General features: G+C 36.3%; 1 protein-coding gene across 1 annotated transcript in view; it reads right to left on the bottom strand.

The window, feature by feature from the left end:
- PIK3C2G (phosphatidylinositol-4-phosphate 3-kinase catalytic subunit type 2 gamma) overlaps positions 1 to 19565 on the bottom strand; it is a 392208-nt gene that overhangs the window by 118746 nt on the left and 253897 nt on the right. The window contains 2 exon segments of the mRNA XM_077170217.1: positions 3763 to 3932; positions 5906 to 6042. Of these exon segments, the coding sequence (XP_077026332.1) occupies positions 3763 to 3932; positions 5906 to 6042 (307 nt within the window).

The following is a 19565-nucleotide window of genomic DNA, read 5'->3' as shown; positions in this document are numbered from 1 at the left end:
GCAGAGGATACCTTGCTCGCATGCGCCCTTCCAGGCAAGAGAGAAACTGTGACTGTGTTTACCATGTGCTTTCTTACTTGAGAGAGAAACCCTGAACTTCATCAGCCTTCTTGAACCAAGGTATCTTTTCCTGGATGCCTTTGATTGGACATTTTTTTAGACTTATTTTAATTGGGACATTTTCTCAACCTTAGAACTGTAAACTAGCAATGTATTAAATTTCCCTCTTTAAAAGCCATTCTGTTTCTGGTATATTGCATTCCAGCAGCTAGCAAACTAGAAAACTCAGTAAGAAAGTTTCTCTACCAAAATCCTACTCATAAGGAGAATCCACCCCTTTGCTCCTTTCCTTGTAGGGAACCAGGGATCAAGGGAAAATCTACCCCAAGATACACTTCATCTGCTTCTGCTGTGTTTGTCTGCTAATTTCCATTAAGTTCTGTCTTCTTGGTTAAGGGATAGATCAGAAACTTAGAGAAAAAGTTTCATGTCTGCCAACCCAGTTTTCCCAATTGGAAACTGAATTCTTTATGAGTGGTTGGGCAACAATTTAGGAAATTGTATTTTGAATTAAAATTACTTAATAAATGTTAATAACATTTTGTAAGCCATATACAATTATACATGGACTTCCATGCTCCATATTTTTAAAGAATAGACAAGAGGAGAAACACAGACCAGGGAAACATAAACTTGACACTGCCAGTGAGCACAGCGTTTTTATGCTAAGGAGTTAAGGTGTATGACTATGGGTTATTAATGGAGCATTATATGGCCTTGTTAGGCTATAGGATATTAGGGATAGTTCAAGGGCATGGTTTACATATCTGTCTTTGTACATTATGGGGGAATTTATTAACATGTCTGAGTATGTGCAGAAGCAAGGTAGGGCTAGGCTTTTCTCTAAAGACCAGGCCTTAAATGTAATATGTGGAACAAACACAATGTTCATTTATCCTAGGGATTAGAACCCACTTATAAAAGGGCTTATATATATGTAGCAACCAATGAGGATAGTTATTGGATCTAGCAAAGAAGATGTCAGTTGTCCTATGAAACAACATTCAGTGAACTCCAGAAACAGCTGAAAGAATTTTGGAAGAAAATTATTAGATGCTGCCTATAATTCAAAAGCTATCCCAAGTAGATATAGTTCCATTTAATCATTAAAGAAATTTGGGACAGGAGTACAGTTTTAGAAAAAGATCCAAGGAGACACTGTCAATGAGTCTTCCAGGAGCCACTGGTAGAGTCAGGATGCTGGAGACCATCATCCAGATGGATCACTGGGCTGTAGTTGGTGTCCTTAACTGGTGGTGAATAACCAACTGTAATCTCAGGGGAAGGCACTGCCAACCTCATTTTTACTCAGCCAATCAATAATTATTGAATGATTGAGGGCCCCATTATGATTGCTTTATTAGCCAATTAATTCAGCAAACATTATTAAGAACCTATTCTGAGTGAAGTTCTATGCTAAACCTGCTTTTCACTTTACCTCCAAAATTGTATGAGAAAGATTTAAAATTGCTGAACTGCAGAAGCACTAGCTACTACTATAGCATCAACAGAAAAATGAACTGGGGTTCTACCTTCTACCTTCTCTCTAGTCTCTACACATATCTGTATCATAGCATTACCTTATTATTTAGTAATGTTGTGTCTGTTTGTTTTTATTGTATGTTTTTCACTCTGGATCTTTTATTTGTTTAGGATTAGAACCTTTTTTTTCATATTTTAATCATCCCTGTACTCAATCCAGATGCCAACTGAACAAACCAATAAGGGTCACCCCAAATTCCTTGTGGACAAATCAGCAAAAAATAGACTTCAAAAGAGTAACTTAATATTCAAATATAGGAAAGGGGTGATTCCAGGGGGAAAAAAAGTGTTATGTGAATAAGTTATTTATATGCTCAAACCTTGCAATTAACATTTTGTCTTTCAAAAAGACACTCTCTAAGATGCTCGAATGGCCAGTATATCTATCCCTGTACTTTTCATTTTTTATTAGAATGATTTGTTTAAGTGCGTATCTTCCCAATACTATAAAGAAAGAACAAGCCCCATTCCACTGAACTGGTAAATATGTGCTGTTCATCTTTGTATCCCTAATGTTTAGTATAGTGCCTTGCATACAGACCATTATCAATGCCTGTTTATGGAATGAATGATGACATGGTAAATTTTCCTAGGATTATTTGTTAAGGAAGGTAACATACAGAAAATAAAGTGAAACAAATCCCTTGTATGCTACAAAGTAGAAGGAAGTTTGTAAAAATTAAACCATATTATCTAGTTTATGTTGGCATTTTAATACCAGATTGTGACCGTCTGGTGAAAGTTGACTACATTATATTGTAGAAAACATCTGTGTTTCTTCTATCGAGGGGCTGTTTTGAGCCAAATGTAACTGATTAGTCTTTGGAATGATCTGATTCCATTTCACTGGAATATGAAGTATCTTTGTAAAGCAAGGGACTTTTAGTCTCAAAAGTCCTTTTCTCCCAGCTCAAATAAAATCAAATGAAAACCTATTCATCTACCAGTCTTTCCCATTTCAGTAAACAATATAATTATTCACCCAGTTGCCAAGACAAAAAATCTAGGTGTCATCTTTGAATCTTTTCTTCTCTTCTCCTACCCATGCCCTCTACTCCCATCTCCAACCCTAGCCTGTTATTCATTGCCAATATCCGATCAATTAGCAGGTCCTGGGGCTCAATCTCCAAAATATAGCCTGAATCTATCAACTTTCATCACTTCTACGTTTACCATCAAGGTAACTGTTGCAGTAGCCTCCTAACTGGTTTCTTTAGTGCACAGATTAGCAGGAGGGAGCCTCTGAAATTCACTGAAATCCATTACTGGTTTCTCTGAACTTAAAACAAAAGTCAAACTCCATAACAAGACCCTCAGTTCCCACTTGGTCTGGCAGCCACCAGTATTTACCCTAACTTCCTACTGCCTGCTCCTTTTTCTTCTGGGCCCTTTCTGTTCTCATCGGAACACACTACGCTTGTTTCCCTTCTCAGGGCAGCCACATTTGCTGCTCTCTCTTCCTGGAATTCTCTTCTCATGGTCTCCACATGGTAACCACTCACTACACAGATCTGTCAGCTCTTCAGAAAGGCCTCTTTATAAAACATCACCACCCCAGGCACTTCCTAGCTTATTTCTGTGCTTTAGTGTCTTAATAGAACTTTTCATTTCTTCATGTTATTTATCTGTGTGATAACTTATCATTCCCACTAGAAAGAGATCAGGCTGGATATGTTTTGTTTCCCATTTTATTCTCAGTGCCTTGAATGGTAAGTGCTCACTAAATATTTGTGGAAAGATTCAAGGCTAAGCCAGCGTGGGAAGTATACTAGCTTTGAGAAATGTGAACCAGTGGGGCACTCTGCCGTGGGCACTGCCCCAAATGTGTTGAGAGCACCGATTCATGCCTCAGTCTCCATTCAAAGTTTATATGAAAACAAAGGTGCTATTTTAGACAACTCAGGCTGGAATAGGACTGTATCCCAGGGAAGAAAGCCAATTTATTCCATGAATACTTTTAGGAAAGCTCATTTGTTTCATTAACAGCTATTGCAACTTATCTACCTTCGCTCTTATTAGATATACAATCATATTTACATTACCTTGGGGGATGAAGAGAGGGAGAGCAAGTCATACGCAGGGTTTCTTCTATGCCATTACATGCTACATATTGTTCTAGAACATTACTTAATTACTGTAACGGACATTGTTTGTGCTGACCTTTTTATCCCTCCAAATGTTTGTGCATGTCCTAAGAATTTTCCGAAGTCAATATGAAACATGTGGCCTGACTTTGTCAGCATAATATTGTCGTTGTGACGGTCACAGACTCCCAGGATGAACGTTACCACACACCAGCCCGCACAGGAATAGAAAAAGTTCCTCAAGGCCTAATCAATGAAAAACAATAAGACCACAGAAACAAAAGAAACAATGAGGAAATACATTAGCATTAGAGGAAATAGAAAAATGTAAATGATTAAAAGTAAACATTACATTACCAGGAATAATTTCTACATCTCATTCGAGAGAAGGATATGATTTAATTGGTTTAGTGGCTGGTTCTTAATATCCTGAAGAACATGAAGCAATTCATTCCTTAGACTAAAAGATGGATGTTTTCATTGAAATTGGGAGCCAGGGATCAAGGGAAAATATCTCTTTCATTCAGATGGAGCTATTTTTTTCATGATTTACAAGAGATTCCTGGAGTTCATTTTTGGTTGCCTCAACTATATAATATTGAAAGATGTTTCAAAGTAAAAGAAGAACAATATAACTTAATATCACCTGTTCCTGGAGAAATTCAAACTATTTTAGCTATTGTTAGATACTGAATCAAGTTTTGATTGAAGGAAAGCTAAATTGAGGCATCTGACATTTTATATTTATCATTACAAATAGGTCAATGAGTTAATGTCCAAAAGTGTTTTGATACTGTATGTATCAGTGAGTGTCCATGTGGATGGAAGCAAATTACCACTAAGTCAAACACAGTTTATGTTTCTTTAATGAACAGAGATTTTGTGTCAAAGGTATTCTTTGTCTTCAAAATGCTTTCCTATGTGTAAATTATTTTCATTCTACTTGGTGGTATAACCATGAGTCATTGGCTTGTCCAAGGTTATGGTTCTCCTTGAATGGAGTGGTTGACTTGCTGGGTGAAAGGATATGTTACTAGACTACACATCAGGATAAGTTGGTTCCATGTCTCTCAAATGCCAGGACACACCATTTAATTTTTCTGCTTGAATGTCTTCACTTATAAAGTGAAGATAATAAAATATGTCCTGTTTATTTTACGTGATGATTATGATGAGCTAAATACCACTTCCAAAACAACAACAACAACAACATATAAACAGCTAAATAAATGCAATTCTAAGCCAAAGGAGTTTGTTCAAAACTCAAGTTGTAATTTTGGGAATGGGTGAAAAGCAGATTTCAAGATAATTTTTCTTAATTACTTGCTATTTGGCCTACAAAAGTCTCATTTTGCTCCAATCCAATCTCACAGAAGTAAGGAATAGATGAACTCAGATCTCTTTCTCAGGCCAGTGCTAATGACAGTGGGTGATAAATGATCCAGGTTGCCTGGAACTGCAAGGTGTCCTGGAATGAGGGAATTTCAGTGCTAAAACTGGGACAGTTCTGAACAAACCCAATACTCCTCTGTATGGCACTTTTGTGTGAATTAGTACAAAGGAACAATTGCTCCTGGGTGAACTCAACTGTAGCAGTTCATGGCTTATCAAGTGGAAGATTTGGCTTCACAACTATAGTGTATAGGCCAGATTTCAAGATAAAGTGGGAAAAAATAATTGCAGTTAAATAAGACCATATTTTGTAAAATTCATATACATAAAACAAAAGCCCTCTCATAATTCTTGTAAACAATTGAAAGAGAGAATTATGCAGAACAAGGTAGAGAATGGGTGAAGAAATAAATGCAAAGGAAGGAGGGAGGTTTCTAGAAATTGGAGAGTGTGTTCAAACAGGTAGAGTGAGTTTCAAGGAGTGTCATGTCTGGGGTGAGATTGGTGTAAGGGAAGGAGGTGAGTGAAGAAATTGATAACCAGGAACTGCCCTCAGAAGAAAACCAAACATTGAAATTTTCCTCTAGTAACTAAACTATTCAAACTGGGTCATTATTACTAAGCTGACAACTGAGTGCATTAGGGATCAAAGTATACTTAATTTACTTTTCAATAAAAAATCAGAGTAAAAATGAATCAGACTATACTCTTATTTCAGTACATTATTTAATATTAGTCCCAGTGCTAATACTAGGGTGGTATATGGGAATTCTGTTCTGAAACCCACAACTTCTCTGACGAAAAAAGTTACCTCCAAAAGGACCAACCTTTTCGTAATCCGCCTTTAAAGGGTTGTGCTCACTGAACCACTTTTTAATTGTATTTTCTTTTAGTGGTCCTATCAGTCCAGAATGACGATGGATTTTTGCTAGGGTTACTGCATCAGGCACAATCTGCACCAATCCTGGTTGAATAAAAAAGAGATTATGGAAACAATTCTTTCTTCACAGGATGAGGGATACTTAAGAAATAAGTTACAATATCTTGATCTTGTAACAACACTTGTCAGCAGTGCTTGTATTACACTTTTCCTTTCCAACCCCTCTTTTCTGTGGGAACCTTATCTATGTGGCCTTCCTGTTAATTCTTTGTAAATTCTGGGGCACAACGAAGTTACTTATTGTGTTTGGATCAAATCTGCCAGCAGCAGTTTTAATTTTTTTTCTAAAATTATGGTAAAGAGCCAACTAGATGGTCTCAATTTTACAATAACCCCACAGAGTCAACAGAGTAGTAGATTAATTAGCATATGACTGGTGTTTTTATCTGCAGTTTAAGAGAGAAAATTCAAACTCTAATAACAAAGTATTTATGATCTAAGTATACCAAATACAATCTCTAAGACAAATATTTCAGCTATATTATAAAAAAATCAATGCTTTAATTCACAAAAACCTCACTGTTAAATATTATATTATGGGAGTGAACTGAATAATTTTACAGTAAACATTTAGTGAGCCACCTGCTTCATCTCCCTCAACATTAAGGAGAAATTATAATAATAATTTGTAAAAAGGGAGCATCTTGACTGAACTTATATAGGACCTTTGCTCCAGCTGGTCTGTACCAAATAAGGTCTTCTGGAATGTAAATATGTTCAAGACTTTCCATTTTTTATTTTGTAGAGAAGAGCAGGTTCAACCCAATATCTAAAACTTTGTTGGACATCATCAACGTGGCAACCTAAGGCATAGCCTATAAAAGCCACCCCTCCCCAGAGATTTAACCAATAAAAGAGCAAATCCCACTTGCTTAGAACTCTGGAGGATATTTGAGACTAGAGAAGGACTCCACAAATATTGAAAATCAGGAAAATATTAGGTAGGAAAATTCCACCCCAGACCCCCAGTCCATTCTCATTCCCCTCCCCACTGCTGGGTCCCAGGTAGCTTGGGAGTCGCACAGACACAGCACAGCCCAAGTCTCTCCCACCATGGACAGAGACTATAGCATGACTCATAGCAGCAAGTTAGAACTCCACACATATCCAGGTATAGGGACCTATGTCTACAGACACAAGGGCAGAACACAAGCTGCTGAGGAGCGCTGCATACAAAATGCCCACTAGATGGAGGTGGGGGTAGGAGTCTGCAATAGAAATGTTGGTATTTCTATCTATTGTTCCCTCACTCAATCCAATTTCACTCAACTGGACCACCTAAGGACAAAGCAGACTTTTCTGGAGTAACCCACTTGGCTCCCCAGGGTGGGATATCCTAACAGGGGAGAAAACAGAGGAATAAAATTCTCAAGAACAAAAAAAAGGTAGGAGTGTTAAACTGAACTGCTATAAGACAGGATGGGTCCCAGAACTGAAATTTATAAGGAAAATGGGACATTATGTGAGAGAGAGAATTTAAACAAATCACAGGAGCTGGGGAGAAAAGTGCATAAAAACAAACAGAAGGGATCAAGATTCCTGGAGAAGCAACAGATGTAATTAAGCTCTTTTGTAGGAGAAACAATTGCACAAAATTTTAAAATTGCACTGCATATCCAGGGAAAGAATCAGATGAAAAAGAGCTGAGAAAATCTGGACATTTGAACATGGGCTATTCTAAAGGTCTTGAATAAGTTAGACCAAGCATCAAAGAAAAGCCTTAACACTAAGCCAATCAACAATAAAACCATAGACAAGAAGAAAAAACTCACCTACAGAACTAACTCATCAAGAAACACAGATGCCTAGATATCAGCAAAAAATTACAAGCCATGCTCAGAAATAGGAACATATGGCTCAGTCAAGTGAACAAATTAGAACTTCAGAGGAGACTCAAAAGTTAAAACAACTAATCAAAAACATTCAAACAAATCTCATACATCAATTCAAGGAGATGATGGAAAATATTTATAAAGAAATAAAGGATGTTAAGAAGATAGTTCATGGCATAAAGAAGAATTTGAAAGTATAAAAAGAAACATAATAGAAATTATGGGGATGCAAGGCGCAATAGTAGAGATAAAAATATACTAGACGCACACAATAGCTGTATTGAACACGCAGAATAAGAATCAACAAACTAGAAAGCAGGAAAATCAAAATTATGGAGTCAGAACAGAAAGAGAAAGAATAGAAAACATTGAGCAGTGCCTGAGGGATTTGAGCGACAGCATAAAGCATGTAAACATATGCATCATGGTTGTTTGAGAAGGAGAAGAGAAGGGAAAAGGGGCAGAAAGAATATTAATGGAAATAATGGCTGAAAATTTCCCAAATCTTATGAAAGACATAAATATAGATGTTCAAGGAGCTCAACATATTACAAACAGAATAAATCCTAATAGACCTACTCTGGGACACTTACCACCCAGAATTCCAAATGCCAAAGACAAAGCTTTTTCTGAAAGCAGAAAAAGAAAAGCAATTTGTCACATACAAGGGATCTTCAATAGACTAAATTCCAATTTATTATCAGAAACTATGGAGGTGAGAAGGCAGAGGAAAGATATATTTAAGGTACTGAGAAAAATTGCCAATAAAAAATTCTTTATCCAGCAGAACTATACTTAAAAATGAAGAAGAGTTAAAAATATTCCCGGATAAACAGAAACTGAGAGAGTCTATCAATAACAGACCTGTCCTACAAGAATTACTGAAGAGAATTCGGCAGATTGAAAGGAAAAGACAGGAGAGAGTGGCTCAGAGTGAAGAAATGAAGATCATCAGTAAGGGTAAATAAAAGGGAAAAAACAAAACCCATTAGAATTGTATCTTCAATATACAACTCTATGCCTTAATTCATGTAAGAATTAGAACACAATTGAACAAGAAAAGGCATATTTCGTGATAATGGATGTGCAAAATATAAAGTGGTAAAGTGGGACTCAAACTGAGGGATATGAAAGGAAAGAATGTGTATGCAATTATAGCTAAATTGCTATCTATTCAAATTAGTGGTTTGTGTAATATAAACCCCAGGGCAACTACAATGAAAATATTTTAAAAATTTACATGAACAGAAATTAAAAGGGGTTTTGGTCAGACACATCAGAAAAGATCAATTTTATAGAAAAGTAGGCTGCAATAAAGGAAAACAGAGGCAAAGAAAAAAGATCTGACATATAAAAACCAAAGAACAAAATGACTGAAGTGTACTGCCTTTATAGTAATAACACTGAGTGTTAATGCATTGAATTCCCTAATCAAAAGATGCAGATTGGCAGAATGAATAAAAAAAGCATGATCCACTGTATGTTTACTAAAGACTCCCTTAGACCAAAGATGACACAAATAGTTTGAAAGTGAAAAGATGGAAAAAGATATTCCATGCAAAAAGTAACCAAAAAAGGAATTGGGTAGTATACTAATATCAAACAAAATAGACTTTAAGTCAAAAGCTCTTATAAGAGACAGAAGACACTATATATTAATAAAAGGGGAAATTCAAAAAGAAGAAATAACAAAAATAAATATATATGCACCTAACCAGGGTGATCCAAAATACAGAAAGCAAACACTGGTAAAACTAAAGGGAGAAATAGTTATCTCTACAATAATAGTTGGAGACTTGAATACACCACTCATCAACAGAGCATCTAGATGGAAGTTCAATAAGGAAATGGAGAACTTGAATAATCTATTAAATTAACTAGATCTGGCAGATGTATAGCAAACACTGCACCTCAAAACAACAGGATATATGTTCTTATCAAATACTCATGGATCACACTTCAAAATAAACTATGTGTTGGGTTATAAAACAAGTCTCAATACATTTAGAAATTGAAATCACACAAAGTGTATTCTCTGACCATACTGGAATGACACTAGAAATCAATAACAGGCATAATCCATGAATATATGGAAGTTAAATAACACTCAAACAATCAGTGAGTCAAAGGAGAAATTGCATGGGATACAGTAAATGTCTTGAGACAAATGAAAATGGGAACACAACATATCAAAACTTATAGGATACAACAAAGGCAGTGCTGAGAGAAAAATTTATAGCCCTAAACACATTAAAAAAAGAAGAAAGAGCTAAAATCAGAAACCTAACTTTGCACATTCAGGAACTAGAAAAAGAACAGTAAACTAACCTCATAGCAAGCAGAAGAAAAGAAATAAAGATTAGGGCAGAACTAAATGAAGTTAAAAATAAAAAAAAACAATAGAGAGAATTAAAACTAAAAGTTGGTTCTTTGAGAAGATCAACAAAATTGACAAAAACCTTTGCTAGCCTGAGAAGTTAAAAAAGAGAGAAGATTCAATAAATAAAATTGAAAATGAGAAGGGAGACCTCATTACTGACCCTGCAGAAATAAAAGGGATCATAAGGGGATACTAGAAACAATATATACCAACAAAGTTAGACAACTTAGATGAAATGTAAAAATGCCTAGAAATACACAAACAACATACACTGGCTTTAGAAGAATTAGAAGACCTTAACAAACCAATCGCAAGTAAAGAGATTGAATCAATCATTAGAAACCTCCCAACAAAGAAAATCCAGGACCACATGGCTTTGCAGGTGAATTCTACGTCATTCCAGGAAGAATTAATACCTATCCTGCTTAAACTCTTCCAAAAAATGGAAGAGGCAAGAACTCTACTTAACTCATTCTGTGAGACCAACATTACCCCCATACCAAATACAAAGATACTACAATAAGAGAAAATTACATGGGTTGAAGTGTGGCCCTCAAAAGATATATCCACCTAGGACCTCAGAAAATTGTTATTTGGAAAAGAATCTTGGCAGATATAACTAAGGTAAGGATTTCAAGATAAAATAATCCTGGAGTAGGATGAACCCTAAATCCAATGAGAAGTGTCCTCATAAGAGACAGAAAAAGAAAAGACACTGAGACACAAAGAGGAAAAGGCCATGTGAAGATGATGGCAGAGGTCAGAATTAAGAACCCTCAATCTGAGTAATGCCAAAGGTTCCCAGCAGCCATCAGAAGCTGTAGAGGGAGATGGAGTGGATTCTTTCTCAGAACCTCCAGATGGAAGCTACTGGGTTGACACCTTGATTTTGGACTTCTGGCCTCTAAAATTGTAAGATAATACATTTCTGTTGTTTTAAGCTGTCAATTTTATTATGACAGCCCTAGGAATCTAATCCAGCCATTTTCGAAGCCTAAGAGGAAAGGCTACCCATTTGCTCAAGATCTCACGGTGAGCAATAGAATTGTGATCCCTAGATTCTTGGTAGTTCCCAATGTGAATTTGCTCCTGCCCCCCATTTTCTTGAAAAGTAAACATTTCAGTCATAAGAAAAAAAAATAAAAAGAAAAGAAAATTATAGACCATTTTCTGTAATGAATATAGTTGCAAAAATCCTGAGCATAATATTTGTAAATTGAATCCAGCATCTCATTAAAAGAGTTATACACCATGATCAAGAGGGTTTTAGCCCAAGTATGCAAGGGTTATTCAACACAAGAAAATCTATCAATGTAAGACAAAACACCTACAAAATGAAGTGGGGAAAATCACAACATCATCTTGATTGATGCAGATAATGCATTTGACAAAATCCACCATCCCTTCCTGATAAAAACTCTCCAAAAATTAGGAATAGAAGTACAGTTCCTCAAAATGATAAAGGCCAACTATCTAATTTATTTAGAGTGAAAAACAACTGCTAACATACTTAATGGGTGTGCTGGTTTGAAAGGAAGTATGCCCTCTAAGAAAAGCCATGTCTTAATACAAATCCCATTTCTTAAAGGTAGAATATTCCTATGCAATACTGTATATTTGAAACTGTAATGAGGTCATCTCCCTGGTTGATGTGATTTAGTTAAGAATGGTTGTTAAACTGGATTAGGGGATGACATGTCTCCACCCATTTGAGTGGGTCTTGATTAGTTTCTGAAGTCCTATAAAAGGAGAATGAGAGATTCGGAGAGAGCAGAATGATGTAGCCATGAGATACAGAGAGTCCGCGAACCAGCAACCTTTGGAGATGAAGAAGGAAAACGCCTCCCGGGGAGCTTCATGAAACAGGAAGCCAGGAGAGTAAGCTAGCAGATGATACCATGTTTGCTATGTGCCCTTCCAGCTGAGAGAGAAGCCCTGACTGTGTTCGCCATGTGCCTTCTCACTTGAGAGAGAGACCCTGAACTTCATCGGTCTTCTTGAACCAAGGTATCTTTCCCTGGATGCCTTCGATTGGACATTTCTATAGACTTGTTATAATTGGGACATTTTCTCAGCCTTAGAACTGTAAACTAGCAACTCATTAAATTCTCCCTTTTAAAAACCATTCCATTTCTGGTATATTGCATTCTGGCAGCTAGCAAACTAGAACAATGGGGAAAGACTGAAAGCTTTCCCTCTAAGATCTAGAACAAGACATGGAGGCCCACTGTCATCACTGTTGTTCAATACTGTACTGGAAGTTCTAGCCAGAGTAGTGAGGAAAGTAAAAGAAATAAAAGACATCCACACTGGAAAGGAAGAAGTAAAAATTTCACTATTTGCAAATGACATGATCCTATATACATCTACAACAAAGTTCTGGAAATCTACAACAAAGTTACTAGATTTTTTTTTTTTTTTTTTGGCTTTTAATAAAAGAGGATTTATTTTGTTTGTTCTTCAGAGGAAAGGCAGCTAACTTTCCACTGAGGTTCTTTCTTATGTGGAAGGCACAAGATGGTCTCTGCTGGTCTTCTCTCCAGGCCCCTGGGTTCCAACAACTTTCCCTGGGGTGACTTCTTTCTGCATCTCCAAAGGCCTGGGCTGAGCTGCTAGTGCTGAGATGAGGAATGCCGAGCTGCTTAGCAGTGCTACGTTGCAATCTCTCATTTAAGCACCAGCCAATTAAGTCAAACATCACTCATTGCAGCAGACATGCCTCCTAGCTGATTGCAGATGTAATTGGCAACAGATGAGGTTCATGTACCATTGGCTTATGTCCGCAGCAACAAGACTAGGTATGCTCACCTGGCCAAGTTGAGCCAGGTGGTGGGGTACAAGATTGGCATGCAAAAATCAGTAGTTTCTATACACTAGTAAGGAGCAAGTTGAGGAGGAAATCAATAAAAAATTTCCATTTACAATAGCAACTAAAAGAAACAAGTATTTAGGAATAAATTTAATCACACATGTAAAGGACTTATACACAGAAAACTATAAAATATTGCTAAAAGAAATCAAAGAAGACCTAAATAAAGAGAAGGACATTTTGTGTACATGGATTGGAAGACTATTGTTAATATCTTATTTCTACCCAAAATGATTTATAGATTCAATGTAATTCCAATAAAAATTCCAGTAGCCTACTTTTCAGAAATGGAAAAGCCAACTATCTAATTTATTTAGAATGGTAAGGGGTCCCAGGTAGCCAAAAACATCTTTCAAAAGAACAAAGTTGCAGGACTCAGACTCCCTGACTTGAAAACATACAGTACAAAGCTAAAGGGTAAAACATCATGGTACTGGCACTAGGATAGATATATTGACCAATGGAATCAAATTGAGAATTCAGAAATAGACCCTCACATCTATGGCCATTTTTTATAAGGCTGCCAAATCCACTGAATTGGGAAAGAATAGCTTCTTCAACAAATGGTACTGGGAGAACTGGATATCCATATGCAAAAAATTAAAAGACAACCCTTATTTCATACTACATACAACCCTTATCTCGACTGTATACAAAAATTAACTCAAACTGGATCAAAGACCTAAATATAAGAGCCAGGACTATAAAACTCCTACAAGAAAATGTAGGGAAGCATCTTTAGGATCTCGTATTAGGCAATGGTTTCTTAGACTTTATATACAAATCACAAGTAACAAAACAAAAAATAGATAAGTGGGACTTCTTCAAATCTAAAATCTTTTGTGTATCAGAGGACTCTGTTATGAAAGTGAAAAGACAATCTACTCAATGGGAGAAAATATTTGGAAACCACATATCTGATAGAGGTTTAATTTACAGAATACACAAAAAATCCTAAATCCAATTAAAAATGGATCCTAAATCCTAAATCCAATTAAAATATGGGCAAAAGACTTGAATAGACATTTCTCCAACGAGAATACACAAATGGCCAAAAAGAAAAAGAAAAGATGCTCAACATTACTAGCTATTAGAGTTACGCAAATCAAAACCACAATGAGATATCATTTCATATCCACTTCTATGACTACTATTTAAAAAAACCCAGGAAATTACAAGTGTTGGAGAAGATGTGATGAAATAGAGACAATCATTCATTTAGTGAGAATGTAAAATGATGCAGCCACTGTGGAAGACAGTTTGGCAGTTCCTCAGGATGCTAAATATAGAACTACCATATGATCCAGTAATCCCACTACTAAGCATATACCCAGACAAGTTGAAAGCAGGGACTCAAACAGATATTTTCACACTGATTCCATAGTGGCATTACTCACAGTTGCCAAAAGATGGACATAATCCCAGTGCCCATCAACCTATCAATGGATAAATAAAATGTGGTATAACATACATTGAAATATTATTCAGTTGTAAAAAAAGGAATAAAGTCCTGATGCATGCAACAACATGGATGAAACATGAGGACATATTGCTGAGTCAAATAAGCCAGACACAAAGGACAGACATTGCAAGATCTCACTGATATTAACTAATTATAATAAGCAAACTCACAGAAATAGAATCTAACATATAGGTTACCAGGGGTAGACTAGAGTAGAGAATGGGGAGCTGAGGCTTAATTTGTATGGAATTTCAATTTAGGTTTATTATAAAGGTTTGAAAATGGATGGTTGTGATGGAAGTGCATTATTGTGAGTATAATTAACAACACAATTATGTGTGTGAATGTGGCTGAAAGAGGAAGTTTTGTGTGGTGTTACTAGATTGACAGAACATAAAACATGGGACTATATAATGCAGTGAACGCTGTTGGTGAATGATGGCCTGGGGTTAATAGTACAAGTATAAGAATGTCTTTTTCATGAATTATAACAAATGTATGACACTAATACAAGCTGTTATCATAGGGTGGTATATGGAAAAAACACACCTAATATAAGCTATGGATGATAGTTAATAGTATTATTTTATTACTCTTTTGTCAATTATAACAAAGGTACCACACTAATGCAAAGTGTCAACAATAGGGGGGTATATGTAAAAGTTTATTTTTTAAATGCCTTTTGTGCAAGCCTAAAACTTCTATAACTAAAAAGTAATAATTTAAAACATTATGCTAAGCAAAAGAAACTAGACATGACATCTTACATATTGTATGATTCCATTTGTAAAGTGTAAATATAAATTTAAAAAATATAGGATAAAACAATTTGAAGTAAGTCCTTCCCTGAATCCACAATCTCCCTCCAACTACTGCACCTGATTCTCTCCCTTCCTTCAAAATCTAACTTTTATGAGTTGTCCACACTTGTTTTCATTACTTCTTTTCCAATTCACTCTTCAGCTCATTCCAAAATTACTTTCCCCAAAGCCATTAGTGCCCTTCTTGCCTATAAATCATATGTCCAGCGGATAGTTTTCAGGTTCTAGCTTCCTAAGGCTTTTAGCAAAATTCAACATAGTTAGCTGCTCACTCCTTCTCGAACAACCTTCTTGGCCTCTGTGACATCGTACCCATTTTCCACCCACATCTCTGACCTGTTCTTCTTTATCTCCTTTGCTGGCTTCTCATCTACTGTCCTCCCTTTGAGACTGTCTTTCTCAGGACTCTGTCTAAGCTCCATTTCTCACTCAATGCTTTCTTCCTGGGTGAATTCATGCATTCCCATGACCTTGGTCTCCAAGGACCCCTACATCTGTGTCATTTGCTCAGAATGCTCTTTCAATCTCCAGATTTTTATTTCTAACCTTCTATTTACCCTCCATGTCCCATAGAAATCTCACATTCAGTGTGAATCAAACTGAACTTATCTTTCCTCAAACCTGTTTTTCATCCTGTATTCCCTCTCAGGGACAGACAGTTGCCTAAACCCAAAACCTGGACCTTGCTTTTGACGTGTGCCTCTTCATGCCTTCATCAGTGAGTTCTATCAAATCCACTTGCAAAATGTCTCCCTGACTCAACCCTCTGTCCTTCACTCTGCTGCCACCACGATACAAGCCACTGTTCTTTCTCCTGCAGCAGGCTTTCAACGGGACATCCTGTCTCCTGCCACCAGAATGAACTTTCAATATCCCCCAAATTTGAACATACTACTCTCCAGCTTAAAACTCTTCAATAGTTTCCCATCGACCTCATGTTGAAGTTCAAAGCCCTGACTTGGTGCTTATGGCCCTCCACAATCTAGCTTCTGCCTAACTCTTCAAACTTATCTTTTGCCAATCATCCACTTCTGCTCTCTGTCGAGCTGCCCTGAATTGCTGTCACAGTCATCCAGACTCACTAGACTCTCATTTACCTATAGGGTTTTCTACATGCAGTTCTCTTTCCCTGTTACTACTCTCTTTTACCGCATTCTTCACTTGGTATTGAGGATTGAATCATGTCACACATTACTGGCATGTTTAGTTTCCAAACCTTGGTCCTGTGGGTGTGAACCTATTTGTAAATAGAACTTTTGAAGATTTTATTAGCTAAGGTGTGCCCAAACCTAATGAGGCTGCACCTTAAGCCAATATGGCTGAAGTCCTTATAAGCAAAGGAAATCAGATCCAGAAGGAGAAGCCATGGGGAGCAGCCAGAAGCTGAAGTCAATGGAACCCAGAAGAGAAAGAAGATGCCATCATGTGCATTGCCATGTGACAGAAAAGCCAAGGACTAAGCATCACTGACAGCCAGCCCTAGAAAGCCACAGTTTTAGGGGAGAAAGCATTACCTGCCGACACCTTGATTTTGGACTTTTCTTAACCTCAAAAACATGAGCCAATAAATTCCCCTTTTTTAAGACAAAAAAATTATTCTCCCAGGATTAATGCACACAAAACAATCTATAGTGTACAATCTTATTAATAAAGTCACTGAAAGAAATTAAAGCCTAGATGTTGTGACTTCCATAATCTTGACATTGCTAGAGATGCAATTCAAATGCCTAGCAGTACCAGGGATAAAATATAAATATAAATATAGAATAATAGAGAAATGGTTGACTTTCTTAAATTGGTTATTTCATAGTTTAACTAAAAAAAAAAGAAACAAATTAAACAACAAAAAGATCCTGGTGATGGCAAACAAAACATTTGTCTGTGCTGATTTTGGCCAGTGACAACTGATTTCCAGTCTTAACTTTTATTAATATGCAAAAAAATTAGGACTTAGATTATTGTGTCCTTAAGATACTGTCTGTAGCAGTGCCAGTTACTTTTCACACCATGGTTGTTTTTAGGGAATGAATCTCTGCTAAATCCCGAGTCACTTATAAGCCTTGCATTGCTGACTACCCAGAATATTGCACCTAATTTATAGCAAAAAAGGTTGCTAAATCCCACCTATCAATTAAAACAAAAATGCATTTTATACATTTTAAGTTATTGTGTATCATATACATTCTAAATACTTCTAACATGATCCTGTGTGCATCAAGTAATACGTGTGGTACCATTGCTATGGTCCTTTAATGTAGTATTTATCAAATTTTAATATGTATATGAATAAGTTGGGAATCTTGTTCAAATGTAGATTCTGAGGCAGTAGGACTGGGGTGGGCCAGAGATTCTGAATTTTTAACAAGCACATAGGTGATGTCAATGCTGCTGGTTGTGACTCACACTTTAAATAGCAAGGCTCTTAGGGACAAAAGTTTTCAAGGTGGGATCATATAAGGCAGTGGTTTTTCAACTTAGAGGTGAATAAGAAACACCCAGGTAGCTTTTTAATGTGGAGAGTCTGATTTATTTTATGCTGGGGGTGGGGTCTAGTTATATCTATTCCTCCAATTCCCCCAAATCATTTTTATGCCCATCAAAGTTGGTGACTGAGTAATAAAAGAATTTTTATTTGTCCTGATTTCTTTTCTAGAGTTCCTTGGACATCACAAACAAAGCAGTCATGAGAATGATAATAATTGTGTTGAGAATGTAAAGTAAATATCTTGCCTCAAGTACACTCTCCTTAAGGGCGCTTTAGCTCACTTTAGTATTTCTCACTTCACTTTGTGATGTTTCTTAAAAAGAGTAGATGTTCAATAAGACCTGGAATCCAATTTAAAATGGAGTCTGATGTCCTAAAAAATAACATTTGCTTCAATGCCTTCTTGAAGCCTGCCTTTCTTGAAGAAGTATTTCTCAGTAAAATGTCTTTTGATGTCTTATAACTATAAAGGTTGTTGGTGGATAGTGAGAAAAAATTCTTTGTCTTATGGGCATCTGTAATTTTTGGCAAGTCTACCATCATTTTTGCTGAATAATTTTAACTTTAAAAGATTTAGTCCCAGTTACATTCTATGATTGTGAACTGAGGAATGAACAGGTAGAATTGAAGAATTCCTTTGGGGTTAGTTGATTTATTCAATTTTGAAAGAAAAAGTGATCCATGTGACATAAAAAAATCTCTGCTTGGTTCATCTAGTCTTTTTCTTACTCTTTCAGTGTATGGGGCTATGAAAGATAGAGGTCTGTTGTGTGAGAAAGAGAGGGTAAAACTCAAGGAACAGCAATCTTCAGGTAGCAATAATAAAAGACGTTCAGGAACTAGAGCTTTAGAAAAGCTTCAGGACTAGGACACTTGGATTGGAAGAAAGATCACTATTATCTGAGTCAAAATAATTGGGGGATATGACTAGTCATAGAGTCACCCTGAGGCATCAAGTTGAAGGTTAAGCTAGCTAGGGGGACTTCCATGCTTGGCTTCTAAAATCTCAAGTCAGAGTTGGTGGAGCATGCAGGGACTGGGAGCCTGGTGGTGAGAGCTCTTCTGTGATGATCAGTGTAAACTGAAGTTCTGCCTGAATACAAAAAACAACACTACAAAGTCTAAGCCCTTTTTCTGTTCTATGATTTCATCCATTTTTTTAGGCACATGTATCTGCTATGATTCATACCAATTAATTCCATTAAGTTCTAAGTGGCAGTGATCACATGTACAAAAGATGACAAGCTATCTGTGGAATTTTTTTGTTTCTTCAATTTAAGACAACTGTAACAAGTACAACTTTTATCTCTGATGTTTTGCTAATGATTTGAGTGAACCGTCAACATTATTTTCATTGGAAATGTGTATAAATATATTATATTTTCATATTAATTTCTTGGCTTTTTTAAAGAGAAATGCTAACTATGTTCAAATGTTTGTATGTGTGCCTGTCTTTGACTTTTATATTATACTTAAAAGTCTTGTTGAAATTAAATGCAGGTTTATGATGTATTTAGAATTTTCAGAACCCCTTTCAGCATCTGCAATTTTGTAAATTTTGCATTAATAGGGAACAATTGTATATGTTTTGAATGAGTAGACTTTTCTCTTATTAATAGAAAATGGAGAAAATGTATTACTTATTAGATGCAACTAACCTTAAAGGCAGAAAAGAATGTCACACAATATTTGGATTGC

Source organism: Tamandua tetradactyla, chromosome 7 (genome assembly GCF_023851605.1).
Source record: "Tamandua tetradactyla isolate mTamTet1 chromosome 7, mTamTet1.pri, whole genome shotgun sequence".
Lineage (NCBI taxonomy): Eukaryota > Metazoa > Chordata > Mammalia > Pilosa > Myrmecophagidae > Tamandua > Tamandua tetradactyla.
This window is presented reverse-complemented; position numbering and strand designations above follow the sequence as displayed.